Raw genomic sequence first — 27,227 nt, 5'->3', positions numbered from 1 at the left:
GAATGGTCTACTTCTGTTCCTACATCTCTATGCCTCATTATCTCTCTCACTGTATTTAAAGTTTGTCTAAATGTCCATCTCTTCGAAGTTCCCTTCAGTCTCCCCCATACATTCCCTTACTTCCTACTTAGTGTCCACCTCGAACCCCTCGTGGGACATTTGACTGTGTGAGGGATGCTACAGAAATGTCATGCGCTGTTCAACCTCATTGCTAATGACCAATTTAAGGGGATGTATACACTGTGGGGAATCCTTTCTGCTCCATTTCTTTCTTCCCATCTCAACTGAAAAGAACACAGGTGTTTATGAACAAATAATTCAGTGTCACCGGACACTCTTGTAAGTCGACCCCACATCCCTTACAATCAGGAGTTCACCTTTATTGCCCAATACCTAATCGTACAATAATGTGACACTGAGGCTGTAACAATAAAACCTTTCATTCTATGTACCGGCTACTGTAATCATGTATGTATCTCATATGTGTGTCTCTTACCTTCCAGAAGATGGCCTGATAAACACTGAAGAGAGACGAGGCCAATTGTAAACCAACAAGCTGGTTTATTTTATAGAAACATAACTAAACAGATTATGGTTTTCAGTGAAATTCAATCTATTTCATATCACTCCTCTTGACATGGAAAATAACAAAGTACGGCATTCTACCTCTTAATGGGCTAATCTAACTTTACAAATTAGTGATCCCTGAAACTACCTGGCACTAACCTTTCTCTTGTAAGACATATGTGTTTTATCTCAGCCTGGAGACTCTCCGTCCCTCACTGGCTAATTAGAAAGCAATGGATTTTGCTTATTGAATGTTTCAAATTCAAATTTTTTGGAAAAGGGAAAAGCAATTTTAAAAATTATTTGTTCTTGGCAAGTGGGCAACATTTTATTGCTTATCCCTAGTTGCATTGAGTTAACTACATAGTGTGGGACTGCAGTCACCTGTAGACCAGGGGTAGCAGGTCCCTTCCTAACGGACATTAGTGAACCAGATGGGTTTTTATGACTATCTGGCAGATCTCATTGTGTTTTTTCTGGTGCCAGCTCACAAAGTACCAGATTTATTGAATTTAATTTTGCAACTTGCTAAGGTGGGATTTGAACTCACAACCTCTTGGGTTGTTAGTCCATTACTATAACTAATAGGCTACAGTATCCACATCCCAAGAACAAATAAAGTAAAGATTGCCTTTTTTTTCCAGTTTGAGAGGAAGCTGGAAATATTTTCCTCTGACCCCACCCCCCCGCCCCGATCTTTGTTTCAAGGATTGGCTCATTGCACCGCCAATCAAAACTACTACCGGAAATCAGACCCCTCCTTTCCCATGGCACGACAGTCTATGGCCTGGTTAGCTGAGACTCCCTCCCACTGTGCCCAGTGAAGGAAAGCCATTCTAACATTACATCCAATTTCCTCACTGGAATGTACAAACGAACCCCATTGTCTCAAACTGATGAGGCACGCGAGAAGTGCAATTCTATTCCCCCCTTCAACTAAACCCAGCCACTGGGTCTAATCTACATTCCCAGATAGCTTGTGTATTGTGTGGCATTAACTCCAGATGTACTGAATTTAACTTAATAGCAACATCTCGATATAAATTAATCTGTGACCCCCTCTAAGGCCAAATAGAAAAAAAATCTCAAAGTATGACAATTTCATCTTCACCCCCCTTCTCAACAGATAATTGATCCAGCTCCTCTTTAAAGAAGCTAATTAACTCCAAATCAATTGGTGGTTTATTCTTTATCACCACTATACCGTCAGAAATTTTTAATTTTTTCCAATCGCTAACCTTGCTCGAGGCTGTTCCCATTGGTGGAAGGGTCAAGAACCAGAGGACATAGAGTTAAGGCGAATGGCAAAAGAACCAAAGGCGACATGAGGAAAATTTTTTTCACACAGCGAGCGGTTATGATCTGGAATGCACTGCCTGAGATGGTGGTGGAGGCAGATTCAATTGTGGCTTTCAAAAGGGAATTGGATTAAGTACTGGAAGGGAAAAAAATTTGCAGGGCTACGGGAATAGGGCGGGGGAGGCTAGCTGGATTGCTCTTGCAGAGAGCCGGCACTGACTCGACGGGCCGAATGGCTTCCTTCTGCACTGTAACCATTCTATGATTCTATGATTAATAACTTACTTATTTTACCCCTAACTACACCTTTCACAATATGTTACAATGCAGGCACAGTGAAACAGCCGAATCACTCTTGAAATTTGCTTCCCAAACCGCTCTAATAGTAGGTTAGTGTATCTGGAGGCTCGTTTAATGAAGATGTATTTTTTTAAAAATCATTTGAAGTCAATTTCTGTGAAGCACATAAACACGGTAATGTCTCCATCATCCCCTTGCATCAATTCCAATCAACCGAATGGCAAAGGAGTGACCGATTACCTCAAATCAAAAGCATAAACCATTATTTTCCAACATGCTATTCACTAAACCCATTTCCTTTAGATTCTTGTCTCTTTCACTAAGTTGGTTGTTATTTATTTTCATGGACTCTACAGGGTCTCAAAGCCCCAGTGAAATGGACCCCAGAAATGAGGGGATCCTTTTTTGGCCTCCAGAAAATACAGAACAAGGCTATTAGGCTCAACAAACATTTGCCATTTTGATACATCAGCCCATCTATCTGCCTTCTCGGGGTACAGTAGTGCAGTGGGTATTGTACTGGATGAGTAATCCAAAGGTCATGGAGGCAATTTTAACCCCAAGAACGGGTGGGTTGGGGGTGGGTGGGCAGTAAAAATAGTTTGTTTTTGGAGTGGGACCGCATCCCCGCTCCAACGCGCCCACTTCCGGGTTTAACCCAGGTGCGTTAGGATGCGTGCGCAGCAGAAACCCAGAAGTCCCGTCCCCACTTAAAGCCGGCGGGCCGATATTTACAGGGGCAATGTATCTCATTGCGATAGTTGAGGCACTTAATTTTTTGTGTATTCGAAATGTCAAACAAATTTAACCTCACCTGTTGGGATTTCTCATCGCTTCCGATTCACGTCAGATGAAAGCAGGTGAGAAGGGCCAGATCCGTGAGGTGAGTGTCTTTATTGCACTGCTTGTGGGCCCGGAGGAGCAGGAGTGCTTCATCCAGGCCCAACAAGCTCACCTGGCGCGACAGGACCCCTGTGATCGGCCGACACCCCCTCACCCACCGATGGAGGACCCCCCCCACCATGGTGGACCCCCGATGGTGAATCCCTGACATGGTGGAACCCCACCCCCTCCCGACCTGATGGTGGACCCCCCAATTTTCTCCAAGACCCACCCATTGTCGTCCACATCCCCCCACCTCCCCCTCCTTCAATTTCTTCCATGGCCCACGATCTCGCTCTCCCTCCCTTTCCCCAATTCGCAGCTCCTATCCCTCCCGACAGGCAGACAGGCTGCAAACTGGCTGCCTGGTGCGTGGGAAACCCGGAAGCATAAATACATACTTTCAATTGAGTTGCAATCGCAGATTGCGACGCACTCGCTTGACTTCCAGGTCCCCCCCGCGAATATCTACGCACACGCTGGGTTCCCGGCTCCGAGCTAAAATCATGCCCCATGAGTTCAAATCCCACCATGGCAAGTTGTGAAATTGAACTTAATAAATGTGGTATTTTTTGGGCTAGCTCGAGAAAAAATGACCACGAAAGCTGTTGGATTGTCATAAAAACCCAACTGGTCCTTCAGGGAAGAGAACTGGCCGCCCATACATGTGACTTCAGTCCACAATACCTGGTTGACTCTTAATGCCCTACGGATGGGCAAGAAATGTGACCTTGCCAGTGTCACTCACATCCTGAGAACAAAACAAAAACTCTCAATCTTTCCAAAGAAGTCAGACTTCATTGGCCTTTCCTTACAAATTAGATATGGAAGTTACTGTGGCTTTTAATGTCTGGTTCAAAGTCCAATGGTGGCTTTTGTTATTGATTTCAAAAGCCACCTTCCCCCCCCTCCCTATGCCCCTGCCCACATCCTCTGTCTTCCAACTTGGTTTTGCTGTCAGTCCTCCCCCTCTGCTCTACCATCACCGGCAGAGCTTTCAGAAATCACACTTCCACACTCTGGAACTCCCTCCCCAAACCCTTCCCCTGACACATCTCTCCCCACCTTCAAAAACCTTCTTGTGATTTTGGTCACTACTCCAACCCTCCTGCTGTGGTTTGACAGCCAACTGTGATGCACCTTGGGACATTTTTCTACATTAAGGATGCTATATAAATATAAATTGTTGTATTGATTCAGTAAGGGATAGTCAATGAATGGACACAAAGAGAAGAGATAGTCAGTGTCACATTAATTCCCCAATTCCGTCTGGGTACCTCAATGGTTTAGTTGGTAAATTCACCGTCAAGTGTAGAATTAAGACATGCAGACTAGAAAGGTGCCAGATTCATTCTCCGGTCTATGCTGACAGGAGTGGTTGTAGGGGTGTAATAATTGGCCTTCCCACCCCTGGGCCAGGGAAGTAAAAAAATGAGTCAATATTCCCATTCCTCATTGACTCCAGTGACCCCTGATCAAGCTTGACTGCAAAGGTCTCCCCCCCAGCTCAAATAGAATGTCATGACTCCCTCCTTGGGCTATATTGCTGCAATACCAGAGGGTGTCAGGCAGCAATGGGATTGTATGTCAGTGCCTTCAGGGGAAGAATGGAGAGATTCCTGCTAGTAGCAAGGCCTTATGTGTGCATAGCAGGAAGTAGGCCCCAATAAGCTTTACAACAGTTCAAAGGAATGTTTCTACGTGATCACTAATACTAAAAGGGGATTATTGCCTGATCCACGGGCAAAGAAGATTAAAGTAGAATGCAAGGAGGATTTGCTGTGACATTTTCATTGCTGCATGTAGAGTCACATTCTCATTAACAGGTACAGGCTTTTCTTAAAGTGAAAGGGATTTGGACCATTGAATAGGAGCAGCCTAGTCCTACCAATAGGCCAAAACCCAATAGTTTGAATAGTTTCACACTTACACTTGCTTCTCTAACGGTACAGCAGGGTCCACCCTCTCGGGCAGTATAGCGCAGTGCTCTGGAGTCTGTGGCTTGGTGTATTTTGACCCTCCGGCCAGCGGGCTGAGCTGTTTCTGTTGCCTCAACCGATCTTTGGCAGAAGGAGATGACCGGTCCCAATCGCAGCCGTCAAACTGGACTGTAAAAACACAGAGAGTAATAAATTAATCATAGAATCTTGCAGCACAGAAGGAGGCCATTTGGCCCATTGTACCTGTGCTGGCTCCTTGAAACAGTTATCCATTTAGTCCCATTCCCCTGCCCTTTCCCCATAGCCTTGCAAATTTTTCCTTTTCAAGTATTTATCCAATTCCCTTTTGAAAGTTACTATTGAATCTGTTTCCACCACCCTTCCAGGCAGTGCATTCCAGATCATTACAACTCGCTGCGTAAATAACTTCTCATCTTCCCCTGGTTCTTTTGGTATCTTAAATCTGTGTCCTCTGGTTACCGAACCACCTGCCTTTGGGAACAGTTTCTCTTTATTTACTCTATCAAAACCTGTCATAATTTTGAACACCTCGACTGAATCTCCCTTTAACCTTCTCTGCTCTAAGGAGAACAATCCCAACTTCTCTAGTTTCTCCAGATAACTGAAGTCCCTCATCCTTGGTACCATTCTGATGAATCTCCTCTGCGCCCTCTCCATGGATTTGACATCCTAGAGCTTTCTCTACTTTACAACAGTGACAACACTTCAAAAGTACTTCATCGGCTTTAAAATGCTTTGCGATGTCCAGAGATCGTGAAAGGCGCGATATAAATGCAAGTTTTTTCTTTCTTAACGCAGCATGCTCCCTTGTTGTTGAATGCTAAAATCCCATCCTATGTCTGACTTGAAGGCTACTCTCAGGAACAATGCAACACATTGGATGACCCAGAATGGTGGGGGGAGGGGGGGCGGGTGCTGGTTTCTGATTCTCCACACAATGTAAGCCCCTAATTTTAGTCATGCCATTGAGGGAAATGGAGGCTGGGAACTTCTCCACAAGCAAGTTAAATTTCAATGGGGCCTTTTCGCTTGCTGACCTGACCTTGCCTCCTAATAATATTCCTGGCGGAGAGGTAGAAAAGGAGAGGGAATGGCACTGAACCCCAGCTCAGGCAGGATCCCACAGATGGGCAGGGTGTGAACGGAGGCAGATGGAGCAGCCAGTCTGCTGAGGGTCACAGGTGAAGAAAACATAGACAACATTTGATCATATTATACCATTGGCCCAAGAAAAATAATAAGGAGCCGAGTTGAAGAGCACTAGGACCCTGTTATTAGTTATTGTGTTATCAGTTCCCATTGAGAATCCACAATTAACACCACCAATTAGGACTTTCATCAACACCACCAATTAGGACTTCCATTAATGAAGAGTTCATACCCGAAACCTCTTGTCTGTGCTCTCCGCAGATGCTGCCTCATCTGCTGAGTGTTTCCGGCGCTTTCTGTTTTTGAACCAGGGCTTTATGTTCAGTGGACAGGCCTTTTTACACATCAAAGTGTTACATTCAAGGTTTTATCCATTTCACAGGATGCCAGGCCTTCAGTTTAGGCCATTTTAATTGCTGCTAAACCTGATTCCCAGGGCTGCTCAGCAGGGAGTGAACACCAGGAGCCAGGGAAAGGGTTTCTATTGACGATTCTTTTTAAAAGGAATTAAAAACAAAAGTGGCTACCTTTAGCAGCTAACTGGAGCTCATTAAAAGAGGGCGATGTATTTAGCAGGCAGTGTCATAGGACTGCCTGCATTACAAGTCGAGATGGTACACTCGCCCATCAACACTTTGCACAGTCACACACAGCTGCTACTGAGTAGCTTGCGTCACCTCTTTCAATGTCAAGAGGAGGCCTTTGCAGGCCAGAGATGTTTAAAAACTCTCGGCCTGCTGCGCTGGAATAAAATTGTGAATCTAATGTTAGGGGATCATGTTACATAGAATTGCATAGAATTTACAGCACAGAAACAGGCCATTCGGACCAACTGGTTCAGGCCAGTGTTTATACTCCACACTAGTTTCCTCCCACCCCTCTTCATCTAACTATCGGTATAACCTTCTATTCCTTTCTCCCTCATGTGTTTATTTAGCTTCCCCTTAAATGCATCTATGCTATCTGCCTCAGCTGCTCCTTGTGTTAATCAGTTCCCCATTCTAACCATTCTCTGGGTAAAGAAGTTTCTCCTGAATTCCCTATTGGATTTATTAGTGACTATCTTATATTTATGGCCCCTAGTTTTGGCCTCCCCCACAAGGTAACAGCCATTTACATGTCCTACAGTCAGTGCTTTGTCCTCAGAGGATGAAACCATCTCTTGAGATAGTGGGCCGTGCCTCAAAAGGCCTGTACACTACCTCTGTTCTATGATTCCTACGGTCCAGAACTCCCTCCCTAAACCACTCCACTTTAAGACTGCTCTTTCCACTTTTAAAAGTCTCCTTGCAGCTTATCCCTTTGTCCGTGCTTTCTGCCACCATTCCCAACTTATCTACTGCTGTTCAGTGTACTCCCTCTGTAAGCACTTTGGGACATTTTATTATGTTAGAGGCGCTGAACGAATGCGAGTTATTCTTATTATGTCAACTGATTCAAAAAAAACCCAGCAGGCAAAAGCCAAACAACACCATAAAATTAGGGTTGCCCACTCTTGTTGGACGTATTCCTGGAGGAATATTCATAGTATTATAGTAGGTACAGCACAGGAGGCCATTCGGTCCATCGTGCCTGTGCTGGCTGATTGAAAGAGCCATCCAATTAGTCCCATTCCCCTGCTTTTTCTCCATATCCCTGTAAATTTTTCCCCTTCAAGTATTTTTCCAATTCCCTTTTGAAAGTTACTATTGAATCTGCTTCCACCACCCTTTCAGGCAGTGCATTCCAGATCATTACAACTCACTGCGTAAAAAATGTTTCCTCATATCGCCTCTGGCTCTTTTGCCGATCACCTTTAAATCTGTGTCTTCTGGTTACCGACCCTTCTGCCACTGGAAACAGTTTCTCCTTATTTACTCTATCAAAACCATTCATGATTTTGAACACCTCTATCAAATCTCCCCATAACCTTCTTTGGTCTAAGAAGAACAACCCCAGCTTCTCCAATCTCTCCACATAACTGAAGTCCCTTATCCCTGGTACCATTCTAGTAAATCTCTTCTGTACGCTCTCTGAGGCCTTGACATCCTTCCTAAAGTGTGGTGCCCAGAATTGAACACAATACTCCAGCTGTGACCTAACTAATATTGTTACAACTAATAAACAAAAGTGTTCAAAGAAATTAAAGAAAGCACACAGTTTCTGCAATGCCCCTATGACTTATCTCCTGGATTGTACATAGCTGTGTCCAGAAGGTTAATTCTTAATTCCTGGAGACTCCAGGACAATCCTGGAGGGTTAGCAATCATATGTAAAATGCTCACTCACTCTTTGGCACTGTCCCCTTTCTCTATAAAGGCCGAGTTATAAGTTTGGCAGTTTTGCAAAGCTAGAACTATTTTCAGAGAATCGGGGAGTGTTAGATGGGGCAGAGTTGAGGGAGTTTTACTCTGCATTTAATGGTGCTGTACTTGACCTGGGAGTGTTTCATGGGACAGTGTAGAAGGACCTTTATTTTGTAGCTAACCTGTGCTGCACCTGACCTCAGAGCACTTGCTGGGAGCTCTACTCTACATCTAACTTGTATTATATCTGACTTGGGAGTGTTTCATTTTATGGCCTTTTCCTCCCTTCCAAGCACCTTGGGACGTTTCCCTACATTAAAGGGGTTATATAAATACAAGTTGTTATTGTTTTCCTTCCCCTCTCCTCTCCTGAAGATGTCGACTTGTAGGCACCTGTTACTTTCAGTACCTTTCACCTCATGTGTGAGCCCATCAGAGGGTGTTGGCAGGCTAGGTGAACATAGGGAGCATCACAGCTAAGCCTGATCCTCTCCTCACCCACACACACAGGTGTGCCTCCAGCTGAGGCCTCTGGATAGTGATCAGGAGTGGGAACCTTGGCTGGTGCTTCCTTAGCCCAGTTGTAATGGTTCCCCCATCACACGGGCTGGGAGCAGCTAACCCAGCACAGAATAAGGATTGAACCTGGGAACCATCCTGGTCTCTACTGCTCAGCTACTCATTGACGAGCACAAACATTCACAAAGAAGGCCCCCAAAACTCATACCAACAAGCACAATCTATGGTAGAGGTTTAAAACCATGCCAATCTATTTTAGTAGCTGGTGTTATTTTCATCGAGAGGCCGATTTATTTGGCATGGACATTGGCATCTAATGATGCTGTACTTGATCTGGGAGTGTTTCATGAGATAGTGTAGAAGGACCTTTATTTTGTAGTTAACCTGAATTTCAGATTCTTCACAGAAAAATGGTCAGTTGCAAATTCTGAGCCTCTCGATTGACTAACAGGAACTGGCAACCACAGGTGGGAATAAAGACAAGGCCATGAAGACAACAAACAGGCTACATCATTGGCACAAGCGGCCATTATGCGATCCCAGCTCTTCACTCCGTGCCTGAGGAGGCCATACCAGCATGACCAGCTTTAAATATAAATATGAGGCTTTTGTTTATTTTTAAATTCTTCAATGTCTTGCTAGATCATTTAAGTAAATTCTTCAAAAATCAGTAAAAAGAGCATTCAAAAAATGTCCTACTGGGCAACCGTAGCAGCAAAGCACGCTAGTTTGATTTGCTTCTCTGCTGTGCCATTGTGAGCTCAATGCTCCATTGCTGCTCTCAGATCTCAACTGGGTTACCGGGTGAGTCCCTGAACCCAGGCCAGGTTATACTGCCATCTCTTCCATAGCAGTGCCATAGGGTGAGAATGGACATAGGCTTGAGGCCCACTCCCCTCTGGTAGCATCCAGCAGGGAAGCACAAGAGACAGGACACTCCGAGGGGATAGATCCCTCTAGGCATCTCCGAGGAGCCAGCTACAGGAAGCACTGGCTGTGGTTTTGGATGCAGGTTGCGCCCTCTAGGTTCTGGGCCTCAGTCTGGGCAGACAGAAAAATAGGGGATGAAAAACACAAGAAAAAGGGAAACATCATTTACAATTAAAATTTAAAAACCGTCATTTCACAATGGCTGTACTTAGCTTCAAATAGTCTATTAATTGGATAGTTCACCTCAAGAAATAAAGTTCACCATAAGACACGTTATTTTAACTTTGATAAATAGAAGAAGCCATTTTTATTTCTCTGTCAGCCATTTTGATGTTACAGTTCAAAGGGTCAAGTAAGTGAAACACAGGTGGAATTCTCCCTTCATTTTAACCGAGGGAAAATTCTGCCCATAGTCTCCCAAGCATCACATTTTAAGTTTAATATTTAAATAAAAGTTATATATATATCCTGGGAACAGGCAATTCACCGTGGAAAGGTACAGGTGTAGGAAGGGCAAAGGATGATGGGATGTGAGGCAATTCCATGCAAGCAAGCTTGTGCAGAGTGGGGGATGGGAAAAAGCAAAGCAAGCAATCACCTTCATCACTCACTGAGTCATCGTCTAGCTGTCCCACAGGAGGGGGCCAAGGGAGCTCTTTAATTTCCTTAATCTCTACTGCAATGGTGATCATGGGCAGGTTGGAGAAAAAGAGGGAGAAAGGGCAGGAGAAAAAGGACAGAAAGAGCTGAGAAAGGTCAAATGAAGACAGCGTATCTCTGAGTTCAGCGTGTCTATACATCAAAACGATAAGTGAAGAAATGGCACCCTTCGCCGTCCCCACCCTCCCCAATGACACGACAGCTCGGTTTGCTCAAGTGCTGTGCCACAGTCTGTTCACAGCCTCAATCACCACCTTGTGCTTTCAACAGGGTCGCCAAGAGAGGCCAAATGGGAAGGAGGGGCATCATAGGGCCAGCTAACTCGAGCTGTTCTTGTACATAGGGTACAGGGTGGGGCCTAACAGCAGACAGCCTGCCATCCCTCTTGACTGATGACTGGAACACGGTGGAAGGAGAAGGTGGAAAACATGGATTTTAAAAAAAATTTAAAAACAAGAAGGTAGAATTTGCACAGGAGTTCTCCCAAATTCCTGCCGTAACTTTGGCAGAACATCAGCGGAAATCCTGGAGAAGCAGTGTAAGCGGCTGTTTGCAAGGAGTTTCTGCCGAAGTTATGGTAGGAGATTAGTCTTACTCCGTCGAAATTCTACCCCTTAAGTTACGACTTTAAAAAAAAGATATTTAAGGAATCGTATGATTTAAGAAATCTCCAGGCTAGACAAGGGGTCGGGTAGAACGAGACTGGGATCAGAGCTTGAGCTCTGCCAAATCTCAGCAGAGACTGCACTTTGAAAGTAGTTTGTGTGAAGACTAATAAGATGCAATATCAATGAAAATCATTCTTTTTTCTCAACATTAAAGTTCTTTGGAAACCTCAATAACTAATGTCTCCATATCATAAACACAGATATAATGAAAGTACTTGCATTTATATAGAGCCGTTCACATGCTTAACACATCCTAAAGGGTTTTACAGCCAATGCATATCTTCTGAAGTGTAGTCACTGGTGTTATGGAGGAAAATACATCAGCTAATTTGCACACAGCAAGATCCCACAAATAGCAAATGAGATGACTGACCAGTTAACCTGTTTTGTGGTAGTGTTTTTTGGTTGAGGGAGGAATACTGGCCTGGCGCCAGAGTTTCCTGCTCTTCAAATAGAGGCATGGGATCTGAACAGGCAAACTCGGCATCAGTGTAACTACTCAGCAGATAGACCCCACAATACAGCATTCCCTCAGTACTGTCCCATGTTAATTCAATGCCCACCACTAACCCTCCCACATCTTTTGTTATTATGTTTGGTTGGTACAAGATTTCAGAGTGTAAAAACATGTGCTCTTCACTGATCATCCATTCCAACTAACTACATGTAGCTGTCAATCAAACTAACCTACCAGGTCAGAGGGAACAGTCAGGGAACTTAGCATCCTTGACTATGGATACTAAGTTCCACCAATTCCAATGCGCCTTCAGTGTCCCAATTACTTTTGTTTCAGACATTCTTCTTTCATCCTCAATGGGTTGAATTTAAGACTCATTGCACACTAGCTCCTACTGTAACGTTTTCAGGACCTAAATACTGTGGAAACTGAGTTCACCCTTTCCCCCTTCTTAAAACCTACAGGCTTTTAAAGTCCAAATATGGTGTTATCTGCCAGCAACAACAACAACTTAAATGTGCTGAGCATACCTCAAGTAGGGAATGGCTCAGAGCACCTTGTTGAAAGGTTCAAAGAAGTAGGAGAGCAAAAAAGGTGTAAACAGGCTTAGGGAGGGGCGCCAAATCAAAGGAGTTTAAGGAAGCTTTTGAGAGCAGGGAGGGAGGTGAAGGAGTTTTGGGAGGCAAGTGAGAGGGTGAAGGTATAGTAGCTGAAGGAGTGTGGTACTTTGTGTGGGAGAGGACTTGACCACAACATTCCAGATAAATTGTTTGTGGAGGGCAGAGGGTAGTGAGGATTTCCCAGTTTACTTCACCAGCTCTACTCAAGAAGCTCGACACCATCCAGGACAAAGCAGCCCGCTTGATTGGCACTCCATCCACCACCCTAAACATTCACTCCCTTCATCACTGGCGCACTGTGGCTGCAGTGTGTACCATCCACAGGATGCACTGCAAGAACTCGTCAAGGCTTCTTCAACAGCACCTCCCAAACCCGCGACCTCTACCACCTAGAATGACAAGAGCAGCAGGCACCTGGGAACAACACCACCTGCACATTCCCCTCCAAGTCACACACCATCCTGACTTGGAAATATATCGCCGTTCCTTCATCGTCGCTAGGTCAAAATCCTGGTGAACGGGCACAAAATTGTGGCCAGAAAGCACAGAAATGGAAAACCCCGGTCTTTCTGTTTATATTGCCATTGGAGTGCCACTTATTTTGGAGATGCCCACTGAACTGCCTCTTTCAGTGGGCTACTTGTCTTCCGTATGCAGTTGCACTGATAGGTGACAGGCCAAAGCCCACAGTGCAGGACACCAAGATTGAAAAGATTAGGGGAGAAGATGAGAAACTAAAAAGTAGTGGTCAGGAGATACCAAGGGCTCAAAGGGTGGCGGGATGGCAGGGGGTCAATAAGCGCGTGGCAGACCCGAATTAAAAAAACGTACCTTTCCCCACGCGATCGTGAGGTAATTGATGCTCATTAATCTTATTTCTGGGTTTTGCATCCAGCAGCCAGCCTGATTGACAGGAGCTGCAACGCCGTGGGGCAGGGGAGAAAGAGAGAGAGAAAGATGTCGTTGGGCAATGGAACAGAGAGTGGGGGGGGGCGAGAGGGGCACAAAGATCGGAGTGGGGGGACAAAGATCGGGGGGGGAACAAAGATCGGGGGGGACAAAGATCGGGGGGGACAAAGATCAGGGGGGGGGACAAAGATGGGGGGACACAAAGATAGAAGGGGTCATCGGACAACGTCCGGGGGGGGGGAGACATTAGGGGTGGGGGGGGGGAGACATCGGAGCGGGGGGGTGCAGGTGAGATCGTTTGAAAGGTAGGTTTATTTATTTCTTTAACTTTGTGAAATGTTATTTTATTTAATTTATCGAGTTTATTTTTGCCTGATCCGGCCCTTCAGGCGTGAATCGGAAGCCGTGGGAAAGCCGCCCAGGTATGTTGAAAATTGTTGCAACTACCAACTATGTAACAAATAAAGTACCGTAAGTCCCTCAATGAGGTACATTTGCTTCTTTAAATATCATCCCGCCGGCTTTAATTGTCGGCAGAACTTCTGGATTCCAGAACCCTGCGCGTATACAGATTCATCAGCTTCCTTACCCGTTGGGGCCAGGTTCCTTACCCATTCCGTATTTTACCGATTTTCGCTGCCTCCCCGCCCCCAATGCACCCGGACTTTCATTTGAAAATCGAGCCGCCAACTTGGGTTTTCAAAAGTCTCTAGATAATAGGAGTAAGAGAAGCCTGAGAGGGGAGGTGGGGAATTATATTATAATTTATTACATAGGAACAGGAGTAGGCCATTCAGCTCCTCGAGCCTGCTCCGCCATTCAATTAGATCATGGCTGATCTGTACCTCAACTCCATATCGCTTGATACCCTTATCCAACAAAAATCTATTGATCTCAGTCTTGAAAGCTCCAATTGTCCCCTGGCATCCATAGCCTTTTAGGGGAGAGAATTCCAGATTTCCACTACCCTTTGTGTGAAAAAGTGCTTCCTGATTTCCTTCTTAAATGGCCTAGCTCTAATTTTAAGATTATGTCCCCTCGTTCTTGATTCCCCCATCAGAGGAAATTATTTCCCTGTTCATCTTTCTTCCCTTACCCCCATCCATATTATTCATTTTGTGGTAATGGGGATGTGGGAAGCATTTTCTGGGGCGCACAGCTTTGCTTACAACAAACTGGCTTTTTTAAGCCAAAACGTTGTGAGGCGGGCACTTGAACACTGAACAGGCTTAACACAAAATGCTTCAAAATTGGAAGCAGTAAGAGAGTGTGGGAAGGCTGGGGCTTACAGTGTGGGACACCACAAGATTGAAAAGAGTAGGAGAGAAGATTGGAACAAATTCAGAAGTAACCATTAGGTGAATCAACCTTGGGTTTTAGATGTCTGCAGACAGCAGGAGGAAGAGAAAACTAAGGGAGATGAGAAGCTCCACAGTTTGAGGTCCTGGGAAAGAAAGAGGTAGAGTTGGAGACAGTGATCAGTCTCAGTTCTACAATGAGGATGCAGAGAGGAAGATGTAAAGTTCACATCTTGAATAAGGAAAGAAAGAACTTGCATTCATATTGCACCTTGTTATGTCCTAAAGCATTTCACATCCAGTGAAATAATTTTGAAGTGCAGTCAATGTTGTTACATAGGCAAAAGAGTCATTGTGCACAGCAAGATCCAATAAACACCAAATTAGATGAATGGCCAATTAATCTGTTATTGGCGGTATTGGTTCAGGGAGAACTCACTGCTTGTTTCAAATAGTAAAAGGAGATTTTTAGCATCCACCTGAACCACAGAGAGAGGACCTCAGTTTAATGCTTCCTCTGAGGGACAACACATCCAGCAATGCAGCACTCCCTCAGTACTGCATTGGCCTGCCAGCCTAGATTATGTGCTCAAGTACCAGAATAGGGTTTTAACCCACAACCATTTGATTCAGAGACAAGAGTCCTACCAACTGAGCCACAGATGATCTGCATGTTGACAGAGTGGAAGCCCTTGCAGTTCATAAATGTGCCACTGTTGTGTGCAGCATTACATGGGGCTGCATGTGACCAATCGATGGTACCCTAAATTTTGCCTTTTGGAAAAAATCTAAGGTCTTCTTTTGCTGTTACCTGCTGTAGACGGGGCAAGCGATGAAGCTGCTTGCTCTGTCTAGCACGTCAGTCATCTGCCTAATACATCTATGGACATCAGGTTGACTGATGTGCTCTGCAGCATGAAGCAATGATCCTGCGGCTAAAACGTTCAGGACTGAAGTGACTTTTAGAGTCACTGACAATGTGGCGTCTGCCCAGGAGGTTGGCTGCAGGTCATGAAAGCCTCTATATAAATGCAAGTTCTTTCCTTTTAGTCCAGTTGTATCACATTTATCTATTGTTCTTCCTCTTCTTCGTCCAAGTAACAAAAATGAGGAGAGATTCCTATTGTCCAAGGGATATGTTAATTTGAAATATGTCAACTGACAGCACTCTTGCAAACCCCGTTCACTCACAGGGTTAATCACAGAAAACCCGATAAAATGTCAAAAATGCAATTTAGAATTACTCTTGACATTTCTTGGCTGTGCCTTTAAATTTCTTCATGGTGAAATGGCACCAATGGTTAAGTGCTCCCACTTCTGCCACATCTCCATGTACTAATGAATCCCCGGTGTATTCCTGGTAGAAACTTCCAGTGCCTCTCAAAGCCATAAATGGATAGGTGTGGCAGATGCAAAATGGGGAGGAGTTACAGCACCAACGATCTCACCCATTTTCCCGTCCCATTGCGTTCGGTGTGTGCCTGTGTATGGGGAATGTTTGGGACAAAAACCAATCCCAATTTATCTGGGTTTAGGTGCCTGAGAGGAACAACTTTTATTTTCATATTTAAATAATCTGTCGCTCTTCCGTGAAAAATTATTTCTGGTCTTGGATGGCAGAATTACAGCAAGCTCCAAAATGTTGGGAACAAAAGTGTCAAAAATCAATATTTTCAGAAGGAATGTCTCCAAATGTCACTAGAAAGTGAAATTCATGCCTTCGTACTTTTATGTATTTTAGGTTTCTCCCTGCAATAAAAGTGCACGAATGTTATGGGTAATTCTGTGATCCGGCCCTCCCGGCTGGGAGCCACACTCACAGGGAGTGCAGTTTGGAGATGGAGATACAGCACTGTAAACCCAATTCTCCATCCCGCTCTCCCTCACAAGAGGGTCCCCATTGGAAGTATGGGATCACAGAAATACCCTCATTAGGATAGACCTGCAACTTAAACTGGGTCAGGCCTACGTCCTACTGCTCTGTTAAACCACTTCCTTGACTTTGTGTGTCGTTACACTCATATTAAGGGCTGCTTTTGGGTTGCCAGCTTCTTTGGAGCTGAGTTAGCTTTTTGGAAGCTGTTGGTCTGGTGTTCAAATCCCTCCATTGCCTCGCCCCTCACTATCTCTGTAACCTCCTCCAGTCCCACAACGCTCCGAGAACTCTGCGTTCCTCCAATTCTGGCCTCTTGTGCATCCCTGATTTTAATTACTCCATCATTGGTGGCCATGCCTTCAGCTGTCTAAGCCCTAAGCTCTAAGCTCCGGAATCCCCTCCCTAAATCTCTTTGCCTCTCTCTCCTCCTTTAAGATGCTCCTTAAAACCTACCTCTTTGACCCAAGCTTTTGGTCACCTGTCCTAATAGCTCCTTACGTAGCTCGGTGTCAAATCTTGTCTGATTACGCTCCTGTGAAGTGCCTTGGGACATTTTACTTCATTAAAAGCGCTATATAAATGCAAGTTGTTGTTGTCAGCTCTTGGTAGTTTTCTAGGTTGGCACGTATGCCTGCGTGTAACAGAACTGCTGCATCCTTTCCCTGATCTGATGCTCAATTCAGAGATGCTGCTGATTTAATTCTCCGCATAATGGGCTCAATCACTCATTGGCAAGAGCAGCTGCTGACAACTTAGTGAAGGAATATATAACATCATTGCATTTGTCACCGCGGTTTCATTACGTTAAAGTGCCAGATTCTAATTTACAGGCATACCTTTCCTGCCGCCATGCACATATTACAATAATTGCAGGCTGCTTATCATATCCCGAGGCTACATTTTAGCGAGGAAAAGAAAACGATTTACCCCCTATTAAAATGCATAACTTTACAAATCATGCTAAGGGGCTGCGTTCTTTCTTTAAAATATTTGCTCACTGTATGTGATAAGAATGCAAAACCAGAATTAGTCTGACATCCCATTTCATTTACCTCTGTCTAACACAGACTAAAATATTAGATGGCGAATGTTTCCAGGAAGTCGGCCCCTAGGGTATTAACTGGTACTGGCAGCCTGCATAGAATGAATACCTTCCTCCACAACTTCACTTCATCAAGAATTACAGGAATTCGAAGCTGTCATGTTAGACCTTAATAATAATTATGTACTGCAAACCACTTGGCTCCTCACTTCATTTCACTGTCCTTAGTAGGAACACAGGAACAGGAATAGGCCATTCAGCCTCTCGAGTCTGTTCCGCCTTTCAATTAGATCTCAACTCTATTTACCCGCCTTGGTTCAATATCCCTTAATACCCTCACCTAACAAAAATCTACCAATAGTATTAATTTCTTTGCAAATAATGCACTATTTCCCCTGCTTTTAGATGCATATTTTGCATCTCCCATTGTTTCTGGTACTGAGATAGAGACCCGACGGTCCCTGGGTTTGATCCCTGACCTGTATTGAGTTAGCTGATCTCAGCCAGGGTGATATTTAAGTGCTATAATTGACTTTAGCACCACTGTGCTGGAGGGGGGAGAGTAAAAAAGATCAGCTAAGGCTCCTGCTCTTGGCTGCTATCCAGTGCCCCCCTGCTGGACAGTGCAAGAATATCCATGTTGGATGAGGCCTGCTTCAGTCTTGACGGTGATAGCCTTGTAACAATCTTGAGGGATTGGGTGGTGGGAAGCTGGACTTGTGGCTCCTCCCACCTCTAGGGAAGGAGAGGGGAATGTTGTGCGTACAAGGCAAAACCCAGAAAATTCTGTGAAGAAAGGGAGGAGAGGATAGCATTATTGCTACCTATTGTTACACACGCTCCAGTCCTGAAATTATGCTGTAACATGTTGGAGTATAAACATGTCCATCCCTGCTGATTTGGCAGAGGCAATAAACAGTGTAAAATAATAGGTTAACACTTCTGCTAAGTTAGCAGAGGGAGGAATTTCAGACCAACAAGTTAAGGGTTTGTACGTTAATCTCCCAAATCCCCAATTTAGGGCCAGCATATCTTGACAATGCAAGATTGCCAGCACACAGAGAACAAGAGAGCACTACACTGAATATTATATATAGCTTTCACTGATTATACAGCGTCTCTCCCTTTCTCTCTCACCCAATTTCTCTACATAATAGAATCATGGAGCCTCCAATTCATGAACACACGGGGAATCTATTCCATAATTGAAAGGAAGATAAACCAACATTAGGGAGTTACAGTAGAGTACCTTGATGGGTAATGATATAACAGAGATGATACTTTTAGTTAAACTAATATATTTTATACTTCATTAACATCTAATTATAATCACACCTTATATTAACCATTTCAAATGACAGTACTTGTTTTGTTCACTTGAGTGCAGTCACTGATACAACATTACCAGCGAGAGAGTGCAACTCCCCTTATAAACACATAATTGTCCACTCCTCTTTTTCTGAAGTACGGTTTGGGATTGATGTGCGGAGATGGTCCCATGTACAGTCCTCTGATACCTCACCTAAGTGGCTGCTCTTGATGTGTCCATACAGTGAATGACAGGTGGCTATTCAACCTATGAAGGGCATCACAGCCTGAGCCGATCCCGTCCTCACTTGCTGTCCACAGATTCTGACTCTCCAGTGGAGGGGACACTGGATCATGCAGCTGAGTTTTTTTTCTCTTCTCTAGCCTAGGGGCAGGGAGGCCAAAAGCTGGAATGGAATCCTGAGAGGAGAGTTGCCAAGTAGTATGTTCGTTGGGCACCCCTGCTGCCCAAGAGCTCCAAAAATAGGAAAGAACTTGCATTTATATAGCGCCTTTCACATCCTTAGGACATCCCAAAGCGCTTTACAGACAATGAAGTATTTTTGAAGTGTAGTCACTGTTAGAATCATAGATAGAATCATAGAAGTTTACAACATGGAAACAGGCCCTTCGGCCCAACATGTCCATGTCGCCCAGTTTATACCACTAAGCTAGTCCCAATTGCCTGCACTTGGCCCATATCCCTCTATACCCATCTTACCCATGGCTGTTGTACTATAGGAAACACAGCAGCCAATTTTGCGCACAGCAAGGTCCCACAAATAGCATCGTAATAATGAACAGATAATCTGTTTTTAGTGATATTGGTTGAGGGATAAATACTGGCCTGGACAGCGGGGAGAACTCCCCTGTTCTTCTTCAAAATAGTGCCGTGGGATCTTTTACGTCCACCCGAGAGGGCAGACGAGGTCTCAGTTTAAAGTCTCATCCGAAAGATGGCGCCTCCGAGAGTGCAGCATTCGCTCAGTACTGCACTAGAGTGCCAGCCTAGATTTTGAGCTCAGGTCCCACGAAGGGGGACTTGAACCCACAACCTTCTGACATAGAAGCACTGAAAGGGTTAAAACTGGTAAATGTGGTAATGTGATAAAGTTAAATGATTATGAACCGGCCAGCTCTGTGGTGATTGGATAGTAATCTCAAAGGCGTCTATTGTGTTGTGCAGTTCATTCAATATTCTGAAGATAGTCCTTAATAAGATTAGACTAACAGAAGATCTCTTCAACAGCCTTTAAATTAAATTCCCAAAGATACCTGAGCTTGTCACAAACTGCGGCCGAGAGCTCCCCCCGATGGCCCAGCGAGTGTGGTCAGTGAGTAGCTGAATCGTACAGGCCCAGAACATCCCAAATCCAATCCTTGGTGTGGGCTGGCCTGGGCCCGAGCTATCACTACAGTTAACCTCAGGATCCCTAGGTTAGAAAGGAGAAAACAGGCCCGTGTTCCTGCTCCTGATCACTATTCAGTGTATGGGTGTGCACACGTGTGTGGGGATGTTGGGTGAGGACAGCATGTAATGCCGCCTGCAGTTGAATAGCCCACCAGTACAGATTGTCCAAGGCTTGGACATGAAGAATGGTGGGGTGGGGAGGGGATCCAGGGTCAGCAGGACCTGAATCATAGCAACAGTCAGCACCTTTAGGAGAAGGGGGAAGGGGAAAAAACTGATGATAAAAAGTACCTGTGATGGGGCTTAATCCACAATGTGTTGTATGGGGTAGAGGTAGGCATTAAGAAGGGGTCAAATGCATCGGATACAGCGAAGGCTATGGGCCCTGACAATGTCCCGGTTGTAATGCTGAAGACCTGTGCATCAGAGCTAGCCACTTCCCAATAAGTTGGCCCATGCCAGTCTACAACAGGATCTGGATAATGCGCAGGCCTGAGCTGACAAGTGGCAGGTAACATTAGCGCCACATAAGTGCCAGGTAATAACCATCGTGAAAAGAAAGCTCAGCAATGGCTCCGATGGTCACCATTGACTAGAAGCTGAACCAGACCAGCCGTATCAACATGTGGCTCTAAGTGCAAGACAGAGGCGATAACTCTGCAACATGTGGCTCACCTCCTGACCCCTCAAAGCTTCTCTAGCTTCTATAAGGCTCAAGTGGGGCATGTGATGGAATACACACCACTTGCCTGGGTGAGTGCAGCTGTTTGACACCATCCAGGACAGAGCAGTTTGTTTGACTGGGGCCTGATGGATTCAATATCCACCCCCTCCAGTACTGGCACACTGTGGCTGCAGTATGTACGTTCTACAGGACGCATTGCAGCAACTCACCAACGTTACCCTGACAGCATCTCCCTCTCCTGAGACCTCCAGCACCAACTTGAACAAGAGCAGCAATAGGAACACCATCACATCCAAGTCGCACACCACCCTGACTTGGACATAGATTCTATGATCTGATCATTATCACATTGCTGTTTGTGGGACCTTGCTGTGCCCAGACTGTCGGCTGCATTTCCTACATTATAACAGTGACTATGCTTCAAAAGTACTTTATTGGCTGTAAAGTGCTTTGGGACGACCTGAGGTTGTGAAAGGTGCTAGGTAAATGCAAGTCTTTCTTTCATTTACCATCACCACAAAGAGAGGGGTAACCACTACCTATTCAGAACAACTAGGGCTGGGCATTATCTGCAGCCTTGCCCGCGTTGCCTAGATTCTAAGAAAAAAAAGATTTCATCTCACCCCACCTTCAAAATCGTCCTTAAAACCTACTTCCTTGGCAGCACCTTCCCCTCAACCCTCCTACTTCTGTCCCCGGATGTGAGGACATTTTGCTGCATTAAACATGCTATATAAGGGCAAGCATTTACTTCTCCCCAGAAAATAGGAAGAGACTCGGGTAGAAATCACCTGCTCCAAACCTCATCAGACGAGCCGGTGGAAATCTGCAACCCGAGCTCTGTGGTCCAGCTTTGAAAAGCAATCCCATCAAAACACCACTTTATTCAGACAATTATTAGACTCACAGCTCCATTGCTTTATTCTGACAAGTCCGTGATGAATAGCTCCTGTGCCTGACAGCACATTCCAGGAAAGTGTCAGGATGAAAGGATTGGATCCAAATTTAGTACCTTACAGAGACGCTGGTTGTTCCTCAGTCTGCAGAGTTGAGCTAGCACTGAGAGGCGGTTTCTAATGCGGGACAGTATCCACAATATGAGGTGACTTCCCGTGGTCTGAATGTGCTCCTTTCACCAAGCTCGGCCCAGTTATTATCACTCTCGCCACTGAGTTAGAATTCTGTGGGTTCAAGCCCCACTCCAGAACTTCAGCACATAATGTCGGCTGACAGTTCAGTGCAGTACCGAGGGAGTGCTGCATTGTCAGATGAGATGTTAAAACCCAGGTGGGTGTTAAAGATCCCGTGGCACTATTTGAAGAAGATCGGGTAGCTCAGCTGGTGTCCTGGACCAACATTCCTCTCTCAAGCAACACCACCAAAGCAAGGTAGTGTGAATACTGAATGCATTTAAAATCAATTCTGTCCATTGTTTTAGCAGAGGTGATGTGGAGATGCCGGTGATGGACTGGGGTTGACAATTGTAAACAATTTTACAACACCAAGTTATAGTCCAGCAATTTTATTTTAAATTCACAAGCTTTCGGAGATTTTCTCCTTCCTCAGGCAAATGTTTCAAGATCTCCTTGAAGCCTACGCATTTATACATATTGAACAATAATACATGGTGTTTACAGACTGCCCCTGCAACTGCCCGTTGCCAAGGCAATCACCGTGTTCAGACAGAGAGGTGTTACCTGCAGAACCTCCGAATACACATTCAACAAAAAAACAAACAGGGAAAAAAAAACAGAGAAAAAAAAAAACACAGAGAGAGGCAGAAACATCCGGAAGGCAGAGAGAGCCAGCAAATGACCCATTATATTAAAAACAGATAACATTTGTTCGCTGGTGGGGTAACGTGTAGCGTGACATGAACCCAAGATCCCGGTTGAGGCCGTCCTCATGGGTGCGGAACTTGGCTATCAATTTCTGCTCGACGATTTTGCGTTGTCGTGTGTCTCGAAGGCCGCCTTGGAGTACGCTTACCCGAAGGTCGGTGGATGAATGTCCATGACTGCTGAAGTGTTCCCCGACTGGGAGGGAACCCTCCTGTTTGGCGATTGTTGCGCGGTGTCCGTTCATCCGTTGTCGCAGCGTCTGCATGGTCTCGCCAATGTACCATGCTCTGGGGCATCCTTTCCTGCAACGTATGAGGTAGACAACGTTGGCTGAGTCACAGGAGTATGAACCATGCACCTGGTGGGTGGTGTCATCTCGTGTGATGGTGGTATCTGTGTCGATGATCTGGCATGTCTTGCAGAGGTTACCGTGGCAGGGTTGTGTGGCGTCGTGAATGTCTTCACCTTCGATAACCAGTTCTTTACCCAAACACACGGAACAGCCATGGGGACCAAATTCGCACCCCAATACGCCAACATTTTCATGCACAAGTTCGAGCAGGACTTCTTCACTGCACAAGACCTCCAACCAACACTATACACCAGATACATCGACGACATTTTCTTTCTATGGACCCACGGCAAGGAATCACTAAAGAGACTACACGATAACATCAACAAGTTCCATCCCACCATCAAGCTCACCATGGACTACTCCTCAGAATCAGTTTCTTTCTTGGACACACGAATCTCCATCAAAGACGGGCACCTCAGCACCTCACTCTACCGCAAGCCCACGGACAACCTCACGATGCTCCACTTTTCCAGCTTCCACCCTAACCACGTCAAAGAGGCCATCCCCTATGGACAGGCCCTGCGAATACACAGGGTCTGCTCAGACGAGGAGGAACGCGATGGACACCTACAGACGCTGAAAGACGCCCTAGTAAGAACGGGATATGACGCTCGACTCATCGATCGACAGTTCCGACGGGCCACAGCAAAAAATCGCATAGACCTCCTCAGGAGACTAACACGGGACGCAACCAACAGAGTACCCTTTGTCGTCCAGTACTTCCCCGGAGCGGAGAAACTACGCCATGTTCTCCGCAGCCTTCAACATGTCATCAATGAGGACAAACACCTCGCTATGGCCATCCCCACACCTCCACTACTCGCCTTTAAACAGCCACCCAACCTCAAACAGACCATCGTTCGCAGCAAACTACCTAGCTTTCAAGAGAACAGCGTCCACGACGCCACACAACCCTGCCACGGTAACCTCTGCAAGACATGCCAGATCATCGACACAGATACCACCATCACACGAGATGACACCACCCACCAGGTGCATGGTTCATACTCCTGTGACTCAGCCAACGTTGTCTACCTCATACGTTGCAGGAAAGGATGCCCCAGAGCATGGTACATTGGCGAGACCATGCAGACGCTGCGACAACGGATGAACGGACACCGCGCAACAATCGCCAAACAGGAGGGTTCCCTCCCAGTCGGGGAACACTTCAGCAGTCATGGACATTCATCCACCGACCTTCGGGTAAGCGTACTCCAAGGCGGCCTTCGAGACACACGACAACGCAAAATCGTCGAGCAGAAATTGATAGCCAAGTTCCGCACCCATGAGGACGGCCTCAACCGGGATCTTGGGTTCATGTCACGCTACACGTTACCCCACCAGCGAACAAATGTTATCTGTTTTTAATATAATGGGTCATTTGCTGGCTCTCTCTGCCTTCCGGATGTTTCTGCCTCTCTCTGTATTTTTTTTTTCTCTGTTTTTTTTTCCCTGTTTGTTTTTTTGTTGAATGTGTATTCGGAGGTTCTGCAGGTAACACCTCTCTGTCTGAACACGGTGATTGCCTTGGCAACGGGCAGTTGCAGGGGCAGTCTGTAAACACCATGTATTATTGTTCAATATGTATAAATGCGTAGGCTTCAAGGAGATCTTGAAACATTTGCCTGAGGAAGGAGAAAATCTCCGAAAGCTTGTGAATTTAAAATAAAATTGCTGGACTATAACTTGGTGTTGTAAAATTGTTTACAATTAGCAGAGGTGGTAATGCCTCTAAAATAGCAGACAAAGAAATTACATGTTCACCGTTGTAATCTTAAGGCCTTTATGCCTCTATTCCACACACAGCCCCAAATGTTATTTCTTCTTTCTATAAGGTGCTGACTCACACTGAGGGTCATCCTCGGGTGCCTCACCAAGTGACCGTTCTCCTTGAATTCATCTGCGGCATCTCAGCCAAGCCCGATCCTGCCCTTACCTGGCATCAACTGCTCTCACCTGGCATCCACACCCCATAGGCTCACTTTCCAGCAATGATTGCAAATCAGTTGACTTTTTCCCCCCCTCCCTACCCGAGGGATGCTAAGGCAATATGTAGCATAACTACCTCCTGGAATCTCCAGGAATTGACGATGAATCTCTACGGCACTGCGGCAAGCAACCTGGGAGAAAAATCATAGGGGCTTTAAAAAAATTGTGGTTTTTAAAATGTTCCTTTCTTTACAAGTTATAAAAATATTGAATATGGGTAAAAGGCCGTTTGACTGACAGTCAAGAATCATTCCATCCGGTAATAAAGAGTCTGTTGGCTTTCCGATTGGTGTGGGAAGGCGGTGCACTGTGAGGATGGATGTGTTGGGCAACCAATGATAGGAGTGTGGGGGCAGGGTGGTTGGAGGCAGGAGATCATGTGATGACATCTCCAGGAATATTTCCAACCTGAGTTGGCAACTCTAACCTGCACCCTGGCTGAGCTAATGCAGCCCAGGCTGGGAAGTCAACCTGGGGCCTTCCTGGTCTGTATAGCTCAGTAGCACATGGGTCAGTGCAGCTACCAGCTTCACTCACTCACCTGACGAAGGAGGTGAACTCCGAAAGCTTGTGATTTTCAAATAAAACAGTTGGACTATAACCTGGTGTTGTAAGATTACTTACATCTGAACCACTAGGGGAGCTGCGTACATCTTGCCATATAGATAATGGGCCACAAGTTGGCAATGTCTGAGAAAGAATTTAATGAGTTTACAGAACAATCCTCCCTCCACGGTAACAAAATAAATGGTTAACATCTATTCGAAAATAGTTGAAGTCTCTCTACCAGATAGGGTTGTTGAGGCAAATAGCATAGATGCATTTAATGGGAATCTAGATAAGCACATGAGGGAGAAAGGCTTTGCTGATAGGGTGAGTTGAAGTAAATAGAGTGGGAGGAGGCTCGTGTGGAGCATACGCACCGGTATAGGGCTGAATGGCCTGTTTCTGTGCTGTAAATTCTAAGTAATTCTATGTAAAAGAGAGGGATGTCATATGAATACATTAAGCATTTATCCACCAATATCAGCAACCTCCATTTCTAGCCTAATGAATAGTTTCAGATTGAAGAGTACGTTGACTGGGAGGTCACTGACCAGAGTTGCCCACCTTCCTCCATGTAATCCATTTTCTTTTGCTTTCAACAGGAACAGAAGTGACAGGGAACACCGCTGTGCAGAAGTGCTGTCTGCTGATGTAACGTCGTGTTCACTGCAGATAGCACCAGACCCATCAAATCACAGTGGGATATCATTAAACATAATCTACTGCTCCCCTAGCAGACGTGGCCTACGCACATCAGTAGCTATTCTGGGCTGGTGATAACCACGCGAGGGCCCAGCAGATTTGAGGGTGGCCTAGTTCGAGGGTGGTCCTCACTACAGCCAGCGGAAGTGTGAATGGAGCTGGGCCCAGCACTGAAAGGTTGCCGCAGTAACATTTTTACAAAAAACAAGATGTAACACTCGAGACTATGACACAGCCATAGGGACTGTGCGATCAGATCAGTGGTAGCTTTACTGGAACTGACCTCAAACACTGGAAAGCAAAATGGAATAAAGCTCCCCAGGCGGCCTTTGGCCTAAATCCACTGCCTGGTGTAGGACTGAACTATACAGACCAGAGGCTCAGGTTTGATGCCCAGCCTGAGCTGAGTTAGTGGCTGAGGAGCTACAATTGGCTTCAAGGCCTTGGGTAGGGAGGAGGAAGAGAACATATTAGTGAGAGCTCCCGCTGTTAGCCAGTATCCCCTGATTCCTGCGGCAAAATGTGCATGGGTATGATGGGGGAGACCAAAACTAGGGGTCATAAATATAAGAAAGTCACTAATAAATCCAATAGGAAATTCAGGAGAAACGTATTTGCCCAGAGAATGGTTAGAATGTGGAACTCGCTACCACAAGGGGTAGTTAAGGCAACTAGCATAGATGCCTTTAAGGGGAAGCCAGATAAGCCCATGAGAGAGAAAGGAATAGAAGGTTATGCAGATAGTGTGAGATGAAAAGGGGTGGGAGGAGGCTCGTGTGGAGCATAAACACCAGCATAGACCAGTTGGGCCAAATGGCCTTTTCCTGCACTGTAAATTCTATGTAATTCTATATCAGGAGGGAAGAGGGTCAGATTTAGCTGTAATGTCCCCCAGCACCATGGGTACATAGCCTGCCAACACTGGGTGCCCAGGCTCACAGGTGAAGAATGGACAGTTGAGTAAGGTA

The 27,227-nt window shown here is 45.5% G+C and overlaps 1 protein-coding gene across 2 annotated transcripts in view; it reads right to left on the bottom strand.

The window, feature by feature from the left end:
- The window catches only part of LOC137299398 (SH2 domain-containing adapter protein F-like), a 196,094-nt gene that overhangs the window by 37,898 nt on the left and 130,969 nt on the right, over nt 1–27,227 (bottom strand). For both annotated transcript variants that reach the window (XM_067968108.1, XM_067968107.1), the window contains exon 5: nt 4,979–5,156. In XM_067968108.1, the coding sequence (XP_067824209.1) occupies nt 4,979–5,156 (178 nt within the window). The remainder of the gene's footprint in view (nt 1–4,978; nt 5,157–27,227) is intronic.

This window comes from Heptranchias perlo, chromosome 29 (assembly GCF_035084215.1).
Source record: "Heptranchias perlo isolate sHepPer1 chromosome 29, sHepPer1.hap1, whole genome shotgun sequence".
NCBI classification, from domain to species: domain Eukaryota; kingdom Metazoa; phylum Chordata; class Chondrichthyes; order Hexanchiformes; family Hexanchidae; genus Heptranchias; species Heptranchias perlo.
This window is presented reverse-complemented; position numbering and strand designations above follow the sequence as displayed.